A 21724-nucleotide genomic window follows, 5' to 3' on the forward strand; every position below is an offset into this window, starting at 1 on the left:
GTGCCTCTTTGCTTGACATCATGGGAAAATCAAAAGAAATCAGCCAAGACCTCAGGAAAAAAAATTGTAGACCTCCACAAGTCTGGTTCATCTTTGGGAGCAATTTCCAAATGCCTGAAGGTACAACAATCATCTGTACAAACAATATTATGCAAGTATAAACACCATGGGACCACGCAGCCGTCATACTGCTCAGGAAGGAGACGCGCTCTGTCTCCTAGAGATGAACGTACTTTGGTGCGAAAAGTGCAACTCAATCCCAGAACAACAGCAAAGGACTTGTGAAGATGCTGGAGGAAACAGGTAAAAAGTATCTATATCCACAGTAAAACGAGTCTTATATCGACATAACCTCAAAGGCCGCTCAGCAAGGAAGAAGCCACTGCTCCAAAACCGCCATCAAAAAGCCAGACTACGGTTTGCAACTGCACATGGGGACAGATCGTACTTTTTGGAGAGATGTCCTCTGGTCTGATGAAACAAAAATAGAGAACTATTTAGCCATAGAACATAAAACATAATAGAACTGTTTGGCCATAATGACCATCGTTATGTTTGGAGGAAAAAGTGGGATGCTTGCAAGCCGAAGAACACCATCCCAACCGTGAAGCATGGGGGTGGCAGCATCATGTTGTGGGAGTGCTTTGCTGCAGGAGGGACTGGTGCACTTCACAAAATAGATGACATCATGAGGAAAGGAAAATGATGTGGATATATTGAAGCAAAATCTCAATACATCAGTCTGGAAGTTAAAGCTTGGTCGCAAATGGGTCTTCCAAATGGACAATGACCCCAAGCATACTTCCAAAGGTGTGGCAAAATGGCTTAAGGACAACAAAGTCAAGGTATTGGAGTGGCCATCACAAAGCCCTGACCTCAATCCTATAGAACATTTGTGGGCAGAACTGAAAAAGCGTGTGCGAGCAAGGAGGCCTACAAACCTGACTCAGTTACACCAGCTCTGTCAGGAGGAATGGGCCAAAATTCACCCAACTTATTGTGGGAAGCATGCGGAAGGCTACCCAAAACGTTTGACCCAAGTTAAACAATTTAAAGGCAATGCTACCAACTACTAATTGAGTGTATGTAAACTTCTGACCCACTGGGAATGTGATGAACGAAAATAAAGCTGAAAAAAATCTCTACTATTATTCTGACATTTCACATTCTTAAAATAAAGTGGTGATCCTAACTGACCTAAAACGGGGAATTTTTACTAGGATTAAATATCAGGAATTGTGAAAACTGTGGTTAAATGTATTTGGGTAAGGTGTATGTAAACTTCCGACTTCAAATGTAATTAACATTTGTATCTTAAAGCATAATTGAGAAATAATTAGTTGAAGTCGGAATATTTGTGAATTTCTTTTGGCCTTTCTGTAGATGCTACAAAGCAAAAGTTGGTGTCACATGAAGTTTTACCGCATGCTCTGTAATATGAGTAGTATTTTGATATCAATAACACATTGATGAATATAGAAAAAGATAAACATGAATATTGAAAATATAAAATTTTAGATTTGGCAAATTGTTCTATATTGTTTAACATAATATACTCTACAGGCATATCAAAGTTCCAGAGTGGGATCTCTGCTTGTTTTAAAGTTATGGCCCATTTTCACTTTTACTCTGTTGGTAATGTTTACAATTTGGATCATACAGTAACTCTAATAGTAGCAGAGATCCCAATCTGGAACTTTGATATGCTTGTAAAGTATATTATGTTCAACAATATATTGAAAAAATTGGCAACAAATATATATATATATTATTTCTATATTAATGTTTTTATATTTTTCTATATTCATAAATGTATTAAAGACAGTTATTATTGAAAGAAAAATACTACTCATTGCAGAGCAAGGGTTAAAGCTTTATATGACACCAACTTTTGCTTTGTAGCACCTACAGATTACGTCTTAAAGGAGGCCTGGGTAAGGCCAAAATGTCACAAATATTCCGATTTCAATTAATTATTTCTCAATTATGCTTTATTGAAGAGGCAATCTGCAGTTGCTATATACATTTTTTTAACTTAAATGAATGATATGAACCCATTGATTCTTGAAGAATATACCTTACAAATGCCGCATGAGCTTAGATAAGCTGTCGTACCCCATCAGAACCAAAAAAAATGTGTGTGTTTTACTCCAATGTTTGTAAACTAAGTAAATGTAAACAAACACTATATAGCCTCAACATGTTTATAGCTATAATTCTGATATCATGGATGGTGGTTACATTTCTCTCACCAAAACAGTGGCGGAGAGGGCGCTTTGTTACTGTTTGCCGCATTAAGATACAAATGTCAAATATATGTCAACAATCCTTCCTCCAAAGGACCCTTGGTCTTGTTTTGTGAGGAATCAACCTATTTCCTTATTTTGAAAGTAGTCTATGGGCCAGGAGTTATCGCGATACAATCTTGGGGTTTGTATACATAGCCCATGATAGTGACAATTTCATCCGTGTATTTTCCCACAGGCTGCGGAAGAGAAACGTTGAGACTCCGTACTCAGTATAGTTGTCCTTATTAGAGGGTTACATTCCAGTTCTACCCAGTGAGGGTTCCAACAAGGAGCAGCGGCACAGAGGGGAACATGAGCTGGTCCACTCAACACTATCAATGTGGGAGATGCCTACTTTCAGGTAATAAGGTGGTAGTGCATAGCCTATAGAAATGTAGGACAACATGGGCTTATAGGATCACATTTCATTCCATGCATCAACCAGCTATGAAGAGATAGCTCTAACTGTGCAACAGGTGATCCTATTACTCTCAAACTCTGAATGCCAGGGCTCTCATGAAGAGTTTGATTTGATTTTTGATTGGATTTGCATTGATGTTAGTGTGATTAGAGGGAACAATAGAGCCCTGAGTGCCGGCGATTAGCGACTTGCAGTTAGTAAGTTTGTTGGGCTACTAATGACCATCAGCGGCATCAGAGTGTGGTGTTGGAGAAGCCTAGTTACCGTGACTTAATGGTCACATGGAATTTGACTGCGGTCAGGACTCGTGACTACCGGTGTGGCGGTAATATGGTCACTGTAACGGCCCTAGGTAGTGCTAGGTTTCAAAGTAGCTAGGTGATGCTTCCCTGTATGACATAACATTCTGGCACCTCTGCAAAACTCTCTTTCCTCCTTGTTTTCTCAATGGGTGTTGAAAGACTGCATTCCAGTTTCTCCAGGACCACCCCCGGGTGTGTGGGGACAGGCTGGGGGTCATTGGCCTCTCGTTCGGAGCCTACCTGGCTCTGCGAATCGCCACTCAGATTGGTGTCAATATAAGTCTGGCCATACAACCCCCTGAAGCGGTCATCTGTCATCAAACAACTATTAGCCTTCCAAATATGAAATCATGTTTATACCTCTTGTGATGTGTTCGGGAGTTGTTATGTCCGATGTAGTCTAAGGTGGAATGACCAGAATTTGGGTAAAAGAGAAAGGCATATGTCATGAGTATGAGTTACAGTGAGCTCCAAAAGTATTGGGACAGTGACAAGTTTTTTTTTGTTTGTTTTGGCTCTGTATTCCAGTACTTTGGATTTAAACAGATACAATGACTGAGGTTAGAGTGCAGACTGTCAGCTTTCATTTGAGGGTATTTTCATCCATATTGGGTAAACCTTTTAGAAATTCTAGCACATTTTGTACATAGTCCCTCCATTTTAGGGGACCAAAAATATTGGGACAAATTCACTTATGCGTATCAAAAGTTTAGTACTTGGTCCCATATTCCTAGTACGCAATGATTACATCAAGCTTGTGACTTTACAAACTTGTTGGATGCATTTTGTTTGTTTTGTTGTGTTTGAGATTATTTTGTGCCCAATAGAAATTAATAGTAAATTATGTATTGTGTCATTTTGGTGTCACTTTTAATGTAAATAATTGTTAAGAACGTTGGGACAGTAAGCGAAAGGTGGCTGTTTTGAATCCCCGAGCCGACTAAGTAAAAAAATCTGTCTGTGCCCTTGAGTAAGGCACTTTACCCGAATTGCTCCTGTAAATCGCTCTGAATAAGAGGGTCTGCTAAATGACTAAATTCAAAGTGTTGGAGTACCGAGCCAAAACAACAAACAGTGTCACTGTCCCAATACTTTTGGAGCTCACTGTATCTGCATGTAGGACTGCATCTGTATAGAAATTCCTGGGATTCCCATTCACTCAGTTTCTTTCTCAGCTCAGTTGTGTGATCGGAGTCAATGGTCCAATAGGAAGTATCAACAAAATCGGCAAGACCGAAAGCTTTGACGGGTTAGTTACCATGGAAACATAGGACAGAAATAAGCTTTTGAAGAACTGTTCTTAACATCATAGCAATAATTAAATATAGTTAACCTATTCAAGTATTGTGATGTTTAAAAATGGTATGCCTGAAAGATGACTTTACAGGGACTAAATTAGATCATTCTCATTATATTGTGTTATTGTCAAGAGGGGTGCAACTCTTTTCTTATCCCACCCATTGTTATGTTATAGGGATCAGAAGCACTGGAGTTACAATGAACAGGGCTACATCAGCTTCAGAGAAGTGTCCACACCCTACAACATTCCACCTGAGAACAAAGCAAAGGTACGACCCTTAAGTGTTGATGGGGTCAAGAACCCCCTCCAGCCAGCTGCACAGAAAACGTTATAATACTACTCTGTTATCATATCCTATCATTTTATTTCTAGTATAGTAATACCTGTGCAGCTAATGTGGTATTGGTGGAAATTCATGTAGAATTTGTTTCCTATGGTTACATCAACAATGATATCCTCTGTTCATGCGGGTTGAAAACCTGTGTTGCCCCCTATTGTACATTGTGGGTGAAGATGACTGGAGCTGTGCAGCTATTGAGAACGCAGATGAGGTAAGCCTACTTCAAGGTATGTCCTTACCATTAAACCTACCATATGGCATACTATGGTAGTATATAGTTATAGCTGCTGATAGTAATAACTTTTCCAATATCCTGACGAGTCAAATATGGTGATCATTTGAATGAACATACTGTATATCTCCTTGGTTTTCAGATTGAGAAGAAGCTTAAAGATGCTGGTAGATCCCACCTGTTATACCTGGGTGCTGGTCACCTGATTGAGCTACCCTACACCCTCAACGCCCGAGCCTCGATGTGGACCACCCGACCAAAGAAACGTGGGTCCTCCTTTCCTCCCATACACACCTTCACCTTTAGTTTGTCATGCTCTTATGACCTTGTTTTCAGTGGTACTTTTTGTAAATAGTCTTGATTGTATACTAAATGATAATCATACTTTGAATTTGTCTTGAAGTAAATTTCTCAGTCCTTTAATCTTCATCTGTATCTCCAGTTAGATTGTTAAGAGTTTCCAAAAAGGGTAATAGACATTTTAATCAATGAGAGGACGACAATGTGATTCATTTTCCCAGGTTATTTCCCATGCTGTCCTGTTATGTATTTTTTCTCCTATAGTGATCACTCTCTGGGGAGGGCACCTGGCACCCCACGCTGCCGCCCAAGAAGATGCCTGGAAGAGGACCCTGGAATTTATGGAACGCCATCTAAGAGGGTGAAGGGAGAGGAATAGTAATAACTTTGTGATAGAATGGTACATTTCATGCCTCTCCACAATGCAAGATCCAAAACTCAAAATCAACTGGACTGTGTTCTCATGAATGTACTGTAATTTCACAACACATATTGTTATGTAGGCATCTATGTATTGTTGTCATTGATTTGTAAAATGTTTATATATACACACACACAACTATTATACCATAATAAATTCAATGGCATGTAAACAAAGTAGCTTCATCTTCATTTCATCTTTGTGAGAGGGTTACACTGTATGTGTGTTTTGCTGAAACACAGTCATTCCTTTACATTGTGCCACTAATGGTTGTGATCTGGGCTGAAGAGGTCGTGGCATGCTGATGTCACCATGGCGATCAACACGATGAACTCTTGGAAGTCAATCTCCAGGTCTCTGTTCTGGTCCAGGTCTGCAAACATCTCATTCAGAGTCTGATTCTCTTGTATTTTCTTAAATGTAACAAGAAGAGTCAACAGGAAAAATTAATCTGTGTCAGGTTATTTTAGTTAAAAATGTCCTGTATAGGCCTGTACAAGTTTATAAGTAATGACCTGCAGGCTTTTAGTAAAGTGTACTAATCTAATAATCATAGAATAGTCATCTAAATCATTACAGCTGTTCAATGTAATTATTGTATAATTTTTTTATTCATACACAAGGCTAAAAAACGATTCCTCTTTTTCGAATTGGATGAGCCCGTAGGGCTCTGGTCAAAAGTAGTGCACTATATAGGGAATAGGGTGCCATTTGGGAGACACTGGAGAGTGACTCACGATGATGAAGTGACTCATCTCATTATTGATAAGATCTTTGAGCTCTGCCTTCTTCAGCTTGCACTTGTGGCCAGAGTATTTATGGAACACATGGATGATGGCGATAATGGAACTCTCTAGTTCTGACATGCTCTGCTCAGTTCTCTTTCAGGAGCACAGTACCATAGAATTACATATAGAACACACTCTATGCACAAAACACAGATACAGCAAGCACACATCACCTATCAAAACTATATTTCAATATTATTCAAGTAAATTGTAATTAAATACAAAAGTATTTGAATGATCACTGTTTTTAACTTGTTTCATAGACTCATAAGATTAGGAATATAGCTGGTTTTATAAGGCATATTTAGAATTGTATAGCAACTTACCTGGTTAAATAAAATAAAAACATTTGTCTATGATTTCATTTTATGTTGGTCTCATATTGCTCCTTAGCTAAACTCAATGTTCAAATAAATGTACATTGTGTTCGCCTTATGGTCTTATAAATGGACATAAATGAAAGCTCATTCAGATCATCTGACCATAGAGTGAAATACGAAAGGACATGGACAACTACAGAATGACACTAGGCGTGGGACAATACATCAAAATGACATGGACAACTACAGAATGACACTACGCGTGGGACAATACAACACCAAAATGACATGGACAACTACAAAATGACACTAGGCGTGGGACAATACATCAAAATGACATGGACAACTACAGAATGACACTAGGCGTGGGACAATACAACACCAAAATGATTTTCCTCAATTATCTAAACAAACAATTCCATGCAAATGCAATCATTACTGCTAAATTATTTGCTTTATTATATTACCTGCATTTGAAGACAGAAACCCACCCTTTTTTCGCTGTATTGTGAGACTTGGCAAACTTGCAAACTGATGCTTTAAGACTGAGACACTCCTTGTCAGTGTCCCAAAAGGCACCCTATACCCTTTATAGAGCACTTCTTTTGACCAGGACCCACTGTATAAGGCTCTGATCAAAGGTAGTGCACTACATAGGGAACAGGGTGTCATTTGGGACATATCCCTTGTCCAGTGGTTGTGTGTTTTGCTGCCTCTTACCTCAGTGCTGTGAATAGCTAAACTGTATTGATCAACCACATGAAAGCTCCTGGCAGTCAGCGGCTCTGTCACAAACAGCACCCTATTCTCTTTATAGTGCACTACTTTTTATGGGCTCTGGTCGTATGGGCCCTGGTCAAAAGTAGTGCACTATAAAGGGAATAGGGTGCCATTTGGGACTTAGCAGTCTCCATGCAGGCCTACTACAATAATGCTTGATGTATGCAGCATGATAATGGACGCTTCTGGTGGTAATAGAGGGGCAATTTAGGGCGCCACTAGAACCATTTCCTCTTCAATTTTGTAATTTATTAGGATTATTTTATGGTTGTGTTCATATCAAATGACAATGCATATACAGTTGAAGTCGGAAGTTTACATACACTTAGGTTGGAGTCATTAAAACTCGTTTTTCAACCACTCCACAAATTTCTTGTTAACAAACTATAGTTTTGCCAAGTCGGTTAGGACATCTACTTTGTGCATGACACAGGTAGATTTTCCAACAATTGTTTACAGACAGATTATTTCACTTATAATTCTCTGTATCACAATTCCAGTGGGTCAGAAGTTTACATACACTAAGTTGACTATGCCTTTAAACAGCATGGAAAATACCAGAAAATTATGTCATGGCTTTAGAAGCTTCTGATAGGCTAATTGACATCATTTGAGTCAATTGGAGGTGTACCTGTGGATGTATTTCAAGGCCTACCTTCAAACTCAATGCCTCTTTGCTTGACATCATGGGAAAATCAAAAGAAATCAGCCAAGACATCAGAAAAAAAATTGTAGACCTCAAGTCTGGTTCATCCTTGGGAGCAATTTCTAAACGCCTGAAGGTACCACGTTCATATGTACAAACAATAGTCCACAAGTATAAATACCATGGGACCACACAGCTGTCATACCGCTCAGGAAGGAGACATATCTCCTAGAGATGAACATACTTTGTTGCGAAAAGTGCAAATCAATCCCAGAACAACAGCGAAGGACCTTGTGAAGATGCTGGAGGAAACAGGTACAAAAGTATCTATAGCCACAGTAAAACGAGTCCTATATCGACATAACCTGAAAGGCCGCTCAGCAAGGAAGAAGCCACTGCTCCAAAACTACCATAAAAAGCCAGACTACGGTTTGCAACTGCACATGGGGACAAAGATTGTACTCTGTTCTAATGAAACAAAAATAGACCATAATGACCATCGTTATGTTTGGAGGAAAAAGGGGGAGGCTTGCAAGCCGAAGAACATCATCCCAACCGTGAAGCACGAGGGTGGCAGCATCATGTTGTGGGGGTGCTTTGCTGCAGGAGGGACTGGTGCACTTCACTAAATAGATGGCATCATGAGGAAAGGAAAATGATGTGGATATATTGAACCAACATCTCAAGACATCAGTCAGGAAGTTAAAGCTTGGTCGCAAATGGGTCTTCCAAATGAACAATGACCCCAAGCATACTTCCAAAGTTGTGGCAAAATGGCTTAAGGACAACAAAGTCAAGGTATTTGAGTGGCCATCACAAAGCCCTGACCTCAATCCTATAGAAAATTTGTGGGCAGAACTGAAAAAGCATGTGTGAGCAAGGAGGCCTACAAATCTGACTCCCTTACACCAGCTCTGTCAGGAGGAATGGGCCAAAATTCACCCAATTTATTGTGGGAAGCTTGTAGAAGGCTACCCGAAACGTTTGACCCAAGTTAAACAATTTAAAGGCAATGCTAGCAACTACTAATTGAGTGTATGTAAACTTCTGACCCACTGGGAATATGATGAAAGAAAATAAAGCTGAAATAAATCCCTCTACTATTATTCTGACATTTCACATTCTTAAAATAAAGTGGTAATCCTAATTTACCTCAAACAACAAATTTTGACTAGGATTATATGTTAGGAATTGTGAAAACTTAGTTTAAATGTATTTGGCTAAGGCCAAATACATAACTTCCGACTTCAACTGTATGATAACATTTGTTTTGGTCACCTTCAGCCTCGCAAAGCTGCCTGATCCCGCGAGTTTACATGAATGTTGCTGCATAGGTCACCTTTACCTTGGATTAAGCATTAACCTAGAATTGAGCATTTAGAATTGATGCAGTGATTATTCTTCTCCCAGACTTCTAAATGTTGTGTTGCATAGCTTTTGTCCAGTCCTTTTACCTTTCTATGTATAGAGAAATGTATTGGGGGATGTAGAATAATTATATGTTGTAGGAAATAAACAGGCCTACTACGCCGTAGGCGGGTCCAGAAGTGTTGAAGTTCAAATTGTTACATTGTAGCAGTGCTTACTTTGACGCTTGCTAAATTAGGTTACATTGTAGCAGCATACAACTCTACACTGGTAGGCTACTGTAAACGCTACATTCTAAACTCCGCCCTCGTCTGCGCAGAAAAGCCTTCGCGAGCTCAGTGGAAAATCACCTCCGTCCGCCCTTCCCATACGCAACATCTGCACCGACGTAATCAAACAAGAGTAGGCAACCCCTTCCCTGAAGTAAGGAATTGAGATCCCCTACATTGGAGTTTTGCCCATAGTGCATTTGTTTTTGTAGCCGATTGTAGACTAGCCTACACGGCCTCACGCCCATTTAGGAAATCCCCATCTTGTGTGCATTGACACAGGAAACATTTGCAGTGATCGTGACAGGCCAGCTTCGAAGGGCGATAGACGAGAAAAGACCAAAGTACGAATCAGCCGGAACGTTTCCCGGTAAGAGTAGAATAAGCTACAATGCTTTTATATTTTACTTAAGGTAGCATCCACTGTTGATAGTATTTTTATATAAAGACATTTTGGCTTAATTACTAGATCAGATAATCTACTCAAGTGCGGAGAGGCTGGATTGATCGTTTTTTTTTCTTCTACTACGGTAAAGAACTGGAGCTGCGTGAAATATGCGCACGTACAGTAGCCAACAGTATATTCGTTAAGTATTCAGACCCCTTGACCTTTTCCACATTTTGTTATAGCCTTATTCTAAAATTGATGACATTCAATGTTTTCCTCATGATCTAAACACAATACCATATAATGACTAAACGAAAATAGGTTTAGACATTTTTGCAAATGTATTAAAAATAAAAAACAATCTTATTTACATAAGTATTCAGAGCTTTTGCATGAGATTCGAAATTGAGCTCAGGTGCATCCTGTTTCCATTGATCATCCTTGAGATTTCTACAACTTGATTGGAGTCCACCTGTGGTAAATTCAATTGATTGGATATGATTTGGAAAGGCACACACACCTGTCTATATAAGGTCCCACATTTGGCAGTGCATGTCAGAGCAAAAAAATAAGCCATGAGGTCGAAGGAATTGGCCGTAGAGCTCCAAGACAAGATTGTGTCGAGGCACAGATCTAGGGAAGAGTATCAAAACATTTATGCATCATTGAAGGTCCCCAAGAACACAGTGGCATTCGTTATTCTTAAATGAAAGAAGTTTGGAACCACCAAGGCACTTCCTAGAGCTGGCTGGCTGCTTGGCCAAACTGAGCAATCAGGGGAGAAGGGCCTTGGTCAGGGAGGTGACCAAGAATCCAATGGCCACTCTGATAGAGCTCCAGAGTTCCTCTGTGGAGATGGGAGAACCTTCCAGAAGGACAACAATCTCTGCAGCACTCCACCCATCAGGCCTTTATGGTAGTGACCAGACGGAAGCCACTCCTCGGTAAAAGGCACATGACAGCCTGCATGGAGTTTGCCAAAAGGCACCTAAAGACTGAGACCATGAGAAACAAGGTTCTCTGGTCTGATGAAACCAAGATTGAACTCTTTGGCCTGAATGCCAAGTGTCACGTCTGGAGGAAACGTTGCACCATCCCTACAGTCAAGTATGGTGGTGGCAGCATCATGCTGTGGGGATGTTTTTCAGCGGCAGAGACTAGGAAGGATCGAGGGAAAGTGAACAGAGCAAAGTACAGAGAGATCCTTGATGAAAACCTGCTCGGGACCTTGGAAGGTATACGTTTGCCCCAGTCTAACAGGACAATGACCCTAAGTACACAGCCAAGACAATTCAGGGGTGGCTTTGGGACAAGTCTCTGAATGTCCTTGAGTGGCCCAGCCAGAGCCCGGACTTGAACCCGATCTAACATCTCTGGAGAGACCTGAAAATAACTGTGCAGCGATGCTCCCACATCCAACCTGACAGAGCTTGAGGATATGCAGAGAAGAATGGGAGAAACTCCCCAAATATAGGTGTGCCAAGCTTGTAGCGTCATACCCAAGAAGACTCAAGGCTGTAATCGCTGGCAAAGGTGCTTCAAGAAAGTACTGAATAAAGGGTCTGAATATTTATGTTAAATTTGTTATTTCAGTTTCTTATTTTTAATAAAAAAGTTTTTGTTTTGGGGTATTGTGTGTAGATTGATGAGGGGAAAAAAAACAATTTAACCCATTTTAGAACAAGGCTATAATGTAACAAAATGTGAAAAAAGTCAAGGGGTCTGATGGATAAGACATTACTGAGTGACTGGTGACGCAATTACAATTGAAATTATTTAGCATTTACAGTGAGTGTATTAAACATTAAGAACCCCAGAATAGCCTCAATTCGACAGGGCATGAACTACAAGGTGTCGAAAGCATTCCACAGGGATGCTGGCCCATGTTGACTCCAATGCTTCCTGCAGTTGTGTCAAGTTGGCTGGATGTCCTTTGGGTGGTGGACCATTCTTGATACACACTGGAAACTTTTGCAGTTCTCTGTGTTAGTAAACTGTGTTCTCTGTGTTAGTAGCCTATTCTTGACCGTGCACTCTAGTCATATTTGAAGAAGATTGTAATCAGTGTAACTCTTGAATTGTTTGTCTTCAAACAACTTGATAGCAGGGCCATAACCAGAGAAACACTGGCTGTACAAAAATACCCAATGGGGCAACCATACAGCTGCCTCAACTTGCCCAAATGCCATAGATTGTTTTGACTTACAGCAGTGAGGAGAGGAACCAGAAAGATCAGTTTTAGGCTACTGGACTTCTTTGAAGTTTTTGTATGTGGATACAGTTTGCATGTGGATAGAGTGTGTGGTTTCGTTAAACAGGTTAGGTTATTTCTTATTAAAAATGGGGTCATTCTTTTCCTTTGCAGTCACGTAGAGATGTCCTGGTTTCATCATTTGAGAGGCTATAATTAGGCGTGGACCCAGAGTAGACCTCCCCAGGTAATTGCTTCATTATAACCCCTACAGAGTTAGTCTTTGACATCTTCAATATCCTTTCCCCACTGAGAGAAGCTATGGCCTACTACTATGCTGTGGCAAAAAATATATATATTTTTGTAACCCCTCAGTTCAGCCACGCCGTGGCACAACATGTTTTTTGGAAAACACCCTCTTCCAGAAATGCTGACCCCATATCTAAGGTACTATCTAAGGACCCTCTAGCCTACATGTAGGTATTTAATGTGTTAACCCTCTCACTCTCTCTCTCTCTCTCAGGTCAGGTGTCAGTCAGGTATGGCTGATCTGCTGAAGCTGCTGCTGCGTGTGGCAGAGAAGGCGGCCAACGTGGCCCGCGTGTGCAGGCAGGAGGCCCCTCTCTTCCAGCTGCTGGTCCAGGAGAAGACTGGGGTGGACAAGAACAAGAAGTTTGTCCAGGACTTCAAGACGCTGGCCGATGTGGTAATCCAAGAGATGATCCGCCATGATGTTGGAGCTCAGGTACAGGAACCAAAACACTTCTCATGTTATGATAATTATTTCATGTCTGAAATCCAGGCAAGCCTCTGAAGGATGTGTCATATCCCTCTCTAGTATGATAAAATGTTTTTGGCAACCCTAACGCCTCCACTGGTTTTATCCTGTTTTACCTTAGTTTCCCGAAATGATTGACCATATACAAGGAGAGGAGTCTAACAAGTTTGAAAATGGACTAGGTTAGTAGAAACAGCATCCACAATTACTATTATACATATACAGCTACTTGGGTAATAAGTGTTACTTACTACAAGAGCAACAATTCCACTATACCATCAATTTTTTTTACAACACTGGACTTGTCGACTACCTATTGGCTCTGTGTGTGTTCATGCGTGCGTCCCAGGTGAGAGTGTGATAGTCACAGTGTGTGGGACAGAGAAGGAGACGGCCGCGTTGCTGGCCACGGTGCTGGACGGGGACCAGATGGCGGCGACTCTCCTGGCGTGTGCCATCCACCAGGACGCTATGCTCACACTCACAGACACGGGCACAGACGACCTCCACATACCCCTCAGCCCCTCTGACCTGGGCATCTGGATTGACCCCATCGGTAATACCTGACCAGGAGTCACTATTTTAAAAACCCGATTTGTTATCTTCGTAGATATACTTGGAATGATATTATGGATAATGTTAGAAGGGATGTGTGATCACTGAGCAGATCCACTTATTGTGTGGTGTAAATACTACACAAATTCCAGGGCAGGGATTTTTCCTTGTCCTTTTAAGACTGTTTATTCACATATTAATTGTACATACACTACATGACCAAAAGTATGTGGACACCTGCTTGTCGAACATCTCATTCCAAAATCATGGGCATTAATATGGAGTTGGTCCCCTCTTTGCTGCTATAACAGCCTCCGCTCTTCTGGGAAGGCTTTCCACTAGATCAGTGGTTCTTAACCTTGTTGGAGGTACTGACCCCCACCAGTTTCATATGCGCATTCACCAAACCCTTCTTAATTGGAAAAATAAAATTCAAAACATAGGTATATATTTTACTGGTGCACAAAATGAACCGTGCATCAACATCAGTGTTCAAAGAACAAAACCTGCCTTTCAGAGACCAGTTCAGAAATGCGCGGCTTCACCTTGGCAAGTGCCACTCTCATGTCATTTTCGCAACAAAGTCTGTTCCTTTTCTTCGTTTTTATGTCCAGCATCCTCGAAAAGGATTGCTCGCAAAGATATGTTGTAACAAACGGTATGAAAATCTCCAGAGCTTTCTTAGCAATAACAGGGTACGTTACCATTTGTTGACACCAAAACATTGAGAGCGTTGTTGTTCTGAAGAGTTGCTGTTGAACCTGGCTCTGCTGAATTTCAATGATTTCATCGAGGTATTCATCATTGACATCTGTTGTCTCAACACTAAACGTGAACGGCTGTCTCACCCATGCTGGATATGACTCTCTTGTAGGGAAGTATCCGTCGAGAGACTTTGCAAGCTCATCTAAGTGCGTGGCAATTGCTTGCTTCAGTTCCGCGGGTACAGAAATGTCTTCGATTCCAGATACATCTTCGATCTTACTTACACAGTCGTCCAGCAGGGGAAAGTTTGCGAAGTTATCGTTCTCTCATATGAGTCGGGTGTGTGTCTTGACCTCCGCCGAACCCCTGAGACTGACTCACCGAACCCCTGGGGTTCGATCGAACCCAGGTTAAGAACCACTGCACTAGATGTTGGAACATTGCTTCGGGGACTTACTTCCATTCAGCCACAAGAGCATTACTGAGGTCGGGCACTGATGTTGTGCGATTAGGCCTGGCGGACAGTCGGCGTTCCAATTAATCTCAATGGAGTTGAGGTCAGGGCTCTCTGTATGCCAGTCAAGTTCTTCCACGCTGATCTCAACAAACCATTTCTGTATGGAACTCACTTTGTGCACGGGAGCATTGTTATGCTGAAACAGGAAAGGACTTCCCAAAACTGTTGCCACAAAGTTGGAGAAACAGAATAGTGTACTATGTCATTGTATGCTGTAGCGTTAAGATTTCCTGTCACTGGAACTAAGGGGCCTAGCCTGAACCATGAAAAACAGCCCCAGACCATTATTCCTTCTCCACCAAACTATACAGTTGGCACTATGCATTGGAGCAGGTAGCGTTCCCCTGGCATCCGCCAAACCCAGATTTGTCCATTGGACTGCCAGATCGTGAAGTGTGATTCATCACTCCAGAGGACACGTTTCCAATGTTCCAGACTCCAATGGCGGCGAGCTTTACACCCCTCCAGCCGGCACTTGGCATTGCGCATGGTGATCTTTGGCTTGTGTGCGGCTGCATGGCCATGGAAATCCATTTCATGAAGCTCCTGACGAACAGTTATTGTGCTGACGTTGTTTCCAGAGGCAGTTTGGAACTCGGTAGTGAGTGTTGCAACCGAGGACAGACAATTTTTACACGCTTCATTACGCGGCTGTACCGTCCGGTGAACTTGTGTGGTCTACCACTTCGCAGCTGAGCCATTGTTGCTCCTAGACGTGTCCACTTCACAATAAAAGCACTTACAGTTGACCGGGGCAGCTCTAGCAGGGCAGAAATTTGATGAACTGACTTGTTGGAAAGGTGGCATCCTAGGTGCATGGGATGCAAACTGCTGAGGGCTCAAAAAGGTGACACTTTTTATTTTCTTCTCTGAAACATGCAAAACAATCACTGCTAGGAGGAAATGCAGGTTAACTAATTAAACAAAGAATATGATCTACATGATCAGTCTCTGTGTAAAATAAAGTGGTTAATGTGAACCTAACTCACAGCTAAAAAATGTAAAGAAAGCAATCCAATGTTATTTGTTGCCTAGACTTTACAGCAAATGACACTCGTCTTGAGAAAAAAACAATACACTAATATTGCAGTTAGCCATAATAGCCTTTATAATAGAACGCGTGGCCACACACAAATATTGTACTTGAGGGAAAAAACATCTTAAAGTAGAAATAAAATGAAAAACAGGCATTCTATTTTTTCTCTATTATCGCCACGATAGACTTCGATCAAGTGCACAAGGCTACACGTGTGCAAAAATAACTTTCACTGAGAAAAAAAGTAGAATCTCCCTCACGTGTTACTGTCAAGTTCAACACAACAAAAGCAATATATTTGGGCTACACTGCACATTACATTGTACACTTTCTGCCTGTGGCCAGGGAAAGTGTGGTGTTCCTTTCACCTCTATAGTGGCATCCAGTTTAAGCCAGGCCCAGCTCCAGCTACACTTGATCCCTGAATCCACATGTTTAACAAGCAACGCCTCATTTTCACCTAATTCTGAAATTTAACCACATACTGTAGAGGGAAAACAGTAGTTAACTGATAGTGGTTAGTTCGTTAACATTTCACAAAGGACCCAGTTAGCAACGAACGCGTTATAGCTTGAGGAATGGCAATGAGTCGTATACCAGTTAATACTATAGCGAATTGATTATATATATATTTTTTTATTTTATTTATTTAACTAGGCAAGTCAGTTAAGAACCAACTCTTATTTACAATGACAGCCTAGGACCAGTGGGTAAACTGCCTTGTTCAGGGGCAGAACGACATTTCTACCTTGTCAGCTCGGGGATTCAATCTAGCAACCTTTAGGTTACTGGCCCAACGCTCTAACCACTAGGCTACTAATGTTAGCTCATCTGATGTTGTAACGTTAGCTGTCTGATTTTATTAGCATGCTAATTTTCACACCATAAACTCAATCATTTTATCAGATAAGTTGGCTAATTGTGCTCAACATTTCTCTGGCTAGCTAACGGAGAATTCGATCCAGCTAACAAGATACTTAACAATGCTAATGCTTGTTCCACCACACTTTCTCCCTCACCTCAAACTTTCCAAATGTCAGTAGTTCTTCGGTTACAGCTCATGAAGTACGCTTCATCACCTTCTCACCCGTCTCTGTGGTCAGGCTTCTCACCTAACGTTACCTCTTCGTTATCGTTCAGGGGACGCGCTGCTCTAACTAGCAAGCTGACTTCCCAGAGCGCGCGGATGCTGTAACTAGTAAACTAGTTCAGTCGCGTGCTGCATTCTGTTGTTAAGTGAACGATTGGCTGAGCCTTGGATACAGACAGTATTGCGCCAAACGCGCTTCACTCGTTCTCTTACAGCCAGTAGCAATCCAACCCCCCAGTTTTCAACCCTGTAGGCGACGTTGAAAATCAGTGAGCTGTTCAGTGCTCGTCTTTATACACCTATCGGCAACAGGTGTGGCTGAAATCACTGAATCCACTCATTTGAAGGGGTGTCCACATACTTTTGTGTATATATAGTGTAAGTTGTTTCTATGTGTTTGGTTGTCGTTCAGATGCCACTAGCCAGTACATTGAGGGTCGCGAGGAGGTGGTGGTGGAGGGCTGTCTCTGTCCTTCAGGTCTGCAGTGTGCCCTGGTCCTGATCGGGGTATACCTCCGCGCCACTGGGGAACCCGTCATAGGGGTCATCAACCAGCCCTTCAACCACAAAGACCCAACGGGGTGAGACTCTTACTTTTCTATTATTTATTTATTTTCTTTCTCTCTGAATTGTTGGGAAGGGCTTGTATTTAAGCATTTCACTGTTAGTCTACACCTGTTGTTTACAAAGCATGTGACAAATACAATTGGATTTGACTCTAGAACCAGAACAGCAATCATTTTGACACCAGGGTTAGGGTAAATGCTATTTAAGTTATCGAATAAATTAAACATTTTCCCCCCAATTTAAGTATTGGAAAAGGTATTTTCATTTACAATTACTATTTTCAATCCATTTACTGAATTTAAATAGAAAAAGAGTTAACACTATCTAACACAGAAATAACATACTCAATAATGCTCAGTCCTCACCAACTAAGCTTCGTTTAATGGCATTTGGTTGATGTGATGTGCATATTTGTTGCAGCTGGAAGGGGAAGCATTTCTGGGGTGTGTCATGTGGGAGCGTCAAAGCCTGCTCAGTGCTCCGACCTAAAGACAGACCTGCAGAGTGTCCAGGACTATCGGTGGTGCTGAGCTCCAGTGAGAAGCAGGCGGTGAAGGAGGCCTTGGCCCCTCTGTGTGGGCCTGACAGGCTGATGTACGCCTCGGGGGCCGGATACAAGATCCTGTGTGTGATCCTGGGCCTAGCTGACGTCTACGTCCTCTCCGAGGGCAGCACCTTCAAGTGGGACTCCTGCGGACCCCATGCCCTGCTTCTTGCACTGGGTGGGGGGATGCTGGACCTTAAAGAGTGCCTTCGCTTCGGCCACTGTGAGGGGGGGCACCATGACCAGGGGGAACTGACCTACCACCAATCCCTCTCAGAGAGCCCTGGGGCAGACCGCTGGGCCAACCAGGGTGGCCTGGTGGCCTACCTAGACTGTCAAATGCTTCATAGGGTTATTGGGGAACTGAAGGGCAAGTTTTAAAGGAAGAGGCATTGTTTATGGTGAAGGGCACAAGTAGCTGTATCATTGCTTATAGGGATGTGCTGCTTAATATGTCCATTTTTGGAGGAGCTGTGTTTTTTTAATCTACTATGCTGTCAAAGTTATCTTGTAAAAGCTAGATGTATATGTAAATATATAGTAAGGAATGTAAACATGTTAATGTATCTACAGTAGCTGGTATGTTAAAGGTGTTTTGTAGAAGATTAAGCTGCATCTAACTTTTACAGTTACTGGTTTTCTCCTTGACAGGAAGCGTGTTGGTGGCAAACAAATCTAACTTCAGGAAAGACCAGAGTGCTGTTTAAGTAAAACTTATTCCAAAGCAAGATAATCAGAATCGAGAGACTGGTATGAACGGGAACAAGCATGGTTCAGGGAACAGTAGCTCACACTGCGTAGCTGAAACATGCTTTTTGTCTCAGTCATACCAAAATGTGGCACATGGCAATAACCTTGCTTTTGATTGGTTAAGGATCTCTGCTGGACTTACCTGAATATTACTTGATGGCCTAGTTGAAGTTGTGGTATAGTGGGACAGGGAGACATAGTAAATATCCCAAGTGTCCCACCTTGACAGAAGCACTAATGGTGTGTGTGTGTGAGTGAGAGAGGCGAGAGCGGAGAGGAATCAAATAAGCTGGCTTCTGGGAATCTGCAGCGGCCCAGAAAATGCCTTTTATGGAAAAGAGGTGCATTTTACACTGTTTCCATAGCTCTAGCTGTATGACTTAGGATAGGGCAGAGGATTGAAAAACACGAGGTTCAGCAATCAACAATGAAACGGGGGCTAGTGTTCATTTACTGTAAATTAAGGGTTAAACCCCTTTTGAAGGAAAGGAGGGAAACTGTCATATAGCCAGGTTAGTGGATTTCTGGAGATATAGCAGAATTCAGAGGTATTTAAACCCAGTCAGGTACTCCATTTATAGAATAAAATGAGTTAGTTTGTTCAACATAAGTCCACCTGTCCTGTACCAAGAGGGTGGTGTGGAGATTCATTTTTATTATTTTCCACAACTATCACTTGCACCACTTCATTGGCACACCCAATAATATATTGGGATGCGGTCCAAAGTGGTTGTCATTACTTAATGTTGCTGTCTATGGCCTTCCATCAGAAAAGCATGACAACCACTCAGGTCTGTGTTGTGGACCACATGTGTATAAAGACTGGTTTGATCTACTGTAAGTTTAAAATTTGTGTATTGTAAAACGCCATTTCATGAGTGTGCTCCAGAAGTGCCATTAGCAAGTCCCCTGGTTTCTGCTCCATTGGAATTATCCAGCATTCTCCTGTCTTGTGAGAGTCAGAATTTGAAGACGGAATTCAAGCCACAAAACAATGAAAGTCCATTCATCCATCTGAAAACAACTTTACTATGAAATCCAGAGAAAAGGAAAATAAACTGAACACTGATGTTTCACAATTGTAAAACTCTTGCCAGCAAACTCACTCTCCAACCCAAAAAACTAAAAAAATGCAAGTGCCCCGCACATTTAACCCTGATGATTGTCTGATTTTTTGCAACATTTATTTTTTTGCATATACTGTTTAAAAATATCTCAAGAACAAATTATAATCTGTGATATTGGCTCTTCTTCCACAGTGGGAGCCCTTAGTTGACTTGCCGCTTTAGACTGCTACTTAAGCCATACATTCTCAAGTCAACTAGGGTATCTAAACATTGACAGTATTGATAATTCAGACTAAAACTGAGATTAAATTAAACCTCTAATACCTCCATAAAAAAATAAAAAGCAAGTGGACAATTCCCCTGAAAACCCTTTTCACTTCAAGGAGAACAAATAAACATGTGCAACAAGGGGCCTAGGCCCTTTAAATCAAAGCTACAACACATCTCCCAACATCCACAGAATAACACAAATCAAAAGGTAAAATGGAACCGATACCTGGGCAGGGCACATATTCATAAAGTGTCTCAGAGTAGGAGTACTAATCTAGGATCAGTTTAGCCTTTTTGATCCTAATGAATAAGATTACATGGAAAGGCCTGAACCTAGATCAGCACTCCTACTCTGGGGCGATTGATAAATATGGAATCAGACCTATTGACGTTTGAATGTTTTATCTCCTTCACTGGAACCTAGCTAGTTCTGTGGCTTATAAAAGGAATTAGATTATCAACATTCACCACATTTATTTCCAATACTGTATCTCCACAGGAAAAACACAATGATTTACCATAATGAGTACAGGCAGATTGTTAGAGATCTGAATACTATCCCTCTTCAATCTGGAGCATACTGACTAATGAGAAAGGGGCGAAAGAGGGCAGTGGTAGCTTTTCTTTGAAATAAAAAGTGGTGGTAGGACTGTTAGTCTTGATATTCAGCTCCCCTGTCATTCAATCAACCTTTAAATTGTTGGTAAGTATCTGCCAAAGAGTAATCTCTGATATCAATATTGTACACTGCTACAGTCGTTGTGTTCTCAATGGAAGTTCAGTCACCTCCAATCTTAAAGGGTGTCAAGATGCAATTCGAGGGCGGATTGCATCTTGACATTCTCTTGAGCCACAGGAACGACATGATGCCTTCTAGACAGGTCCCCTGGTTTCTGCTCCATTGGAATTATCCAGCATTCTCCTGTCTTGTGAGAGTCGGAACTTGAAGATGGAATTTAATCCACATAACTCACAAAACAAACAAAGAAAGTCCATTCATCCATCTGAAATCAACTGAACACTGATGTTTCACACCAATACTTAGGGACTGCAAGCAGTAAATAGCCTAGGTCCTTGACTCACAGTATAACCGCCTTGATTTGAATGTGAACCTGCTAACCTCTGATGCCTCAAAGTGATTCTAAATTGGCTTCAATATGTTGAGAGACAGATTAAACATACAGTATTCACTGTAGCTAGACGGAGTTGATACACTACATGGCCAAGAGTATGTGGATGCCTTTTCAAATGAATGGATTCAGCAATTTCAGCCACACCCGTTGCTAAGGGGTGTATGAAATCGAGCACATAGCCATTGGCAGTACAATGGCCCGTACTATAGAGCTCAGCGACTTTCAACATGGCACCATCATAGGATGCCACCTTTCCAACAAGTCAGTTTGTCAAATTTCTGCCCTGCTAGAGCTGCCCCGGTCAACTGTAAGTGCTGTGATTGTGAAGTGGAATCTAGGAGCAACAACGGCTCAGCCA

General features: G+C 41.5%; 2 protein-coding genes and 1 long non-coding RNA gene across 7 annotated transcripts; 2 read left to right on the forward strand and 1 right to left on the reverse strand.

Moving 5' to 3' along the window:
- Positions 1–1932: 1932 nt before the first annotated feature.
- On the forward strand, positions 1933–5780 carry LOC115150419 (bile acid-CoA:amino acid N-acyltransferase-like). Of its 2 annotated transcripts, XM_029693696.1 has the most exons (6): positions 1933–2649; positions 4192–4260; positions 4486–4579; positions 4825–4862; positions 5026–5149; positions 5448–5780. In XM_029693696.1, the coding sequence occupies exons 1-5, from the start codon at positions 2627–2629 to the stop codon at positions 5087–5089; spliced, it is 288 nt and encodes a 95-aa protein (XP_029549556.1). In that variant the 5' UTR covers positions 1933–2626; the 3' UTR covers positions 5090–5149; positions 5448–5780. The 2 variants fall into 2 exon arrangements, with proteins under 2 accessions (XP_029549556.1, XP_029549555.1); XM_029693695.1 differs by lacking the exons at positions 1933–2649; positions 4192–4260; positions 4486–4579 and having other exon boundaries at positions 4590–4862.
- Positions 5226–17153, reverse strand: LOC115150420 (uncharacterized). Its single transcript, XR_003867105.1, has 3 exons — positions 16965–17153; positions 5859–6017; positions 5226–5536 (listed from the first exon to the last, which is right to left on the reverse strand). It is a non-coding gene; the product is annotated as an uncharacterized LOC115150420 (long non-coding RNA).
- On the forward strand, positions 9842–20125 carry LOC115150414 (inositol polyphosphate 1-phosphatase). 4 transcript variants are annotated; one of them, XM_029693683.1, is made up of 8 exons: positions 9842–10145; positions 12529–12601; positions 12730–12801; positions 12878–13099; positions 13254–13314; positions 13482–13688; positions 17448–17616; positions 18023–20125. In XM_029693683.1, exons 4-8 carry the CDS (start codon positions 12896–12898, stop codon positions 18525–18527), a joined length of 1146 nt encoding a protein of 381 aa, XP_029549543.1. In that variant the 5' UTR covers positions 9842–10145; positions 12529–12601; positions 12730–12801; positions 12878–12895; the 3' UTR covers positions 18528–20125. The 4 variants fall into 4 exon arrangements, with proteins under 4 accessions (XP_029549543.1, XP_029549546.1, XP_029549545.1 ...); XM_029693685.1 differs by lacking the exon at positions 12730–12801 and adding an exon at positions 10245–10305 and having other exon boundaries at positions 9843–10145; XM_029693682.1 differs by lacking the exon at positions 12730–12801 and having other exon boundaries at positions 9843–10145.
- The last annotated feature ends 1599 nt before the right edge of the window (positions 20126–21724 follow it).

The sequence above is a fragment of the Salmo trutta genome, chromosome 16 (genome assembly GCF_901001165.1).
Source record: "Salmo trutta chromosome 16, fSalTru1.1, whole genome shotgun sequence".
In the NCBI taxonomy this organism is placed as follows: Eukaryota; Metazoa; Chordata; class Actinopteri; order Salmoniformes; family Salmonidae; genus Salmo; species Salmo trutta.

Bases quoted from the DNA above. Each gene is read 5' to 3' on its own strand.
- LOC115150419 (XM_029693695.1), top strand. From the start codon at position 4,776: ATGCGGGTTGAAAACCTGTGTTGCCCCCTATTGTACATTGTGGGTGAA. The intron at 4,863-5,025 runs GTAAGCCTACTT...CTTGGTTTTCAG, and splicing joins CTATTGAGAACGCAGATGAG to ATTGAGAAGAAGCTTAAAGA. The intron at 5,150-5,447 runs GTGGGTCCTCCT...TTTCTCCTATAG, and splicing joins GACCACCCGACCAAAGAAAC to TGATCACTCTCTGGGGAGGG.
- LOC115150414 (XM_029693683.1), top strand. From the start codon at position 12,896: ATGGCTGATCTGCTGAAGCTGCTGCTGCGTGTGGCAGAGAAGGCGGCC. The intron at 13,315-13,481 runs GTTAGTAGAAAC...CGTGCGTCCCAG, and splicing joins CAAGTTTGAAAATGGACTAG to GTGAGAGTGTGATAGTCACA. The intron at 17,617-18,022 runs GTGAGACTCTTA...TATTTGTTGCAG, and splicing joins AACCACAAAGACCCAACGGG to CTGGAAGGGGAAGCATTTCT.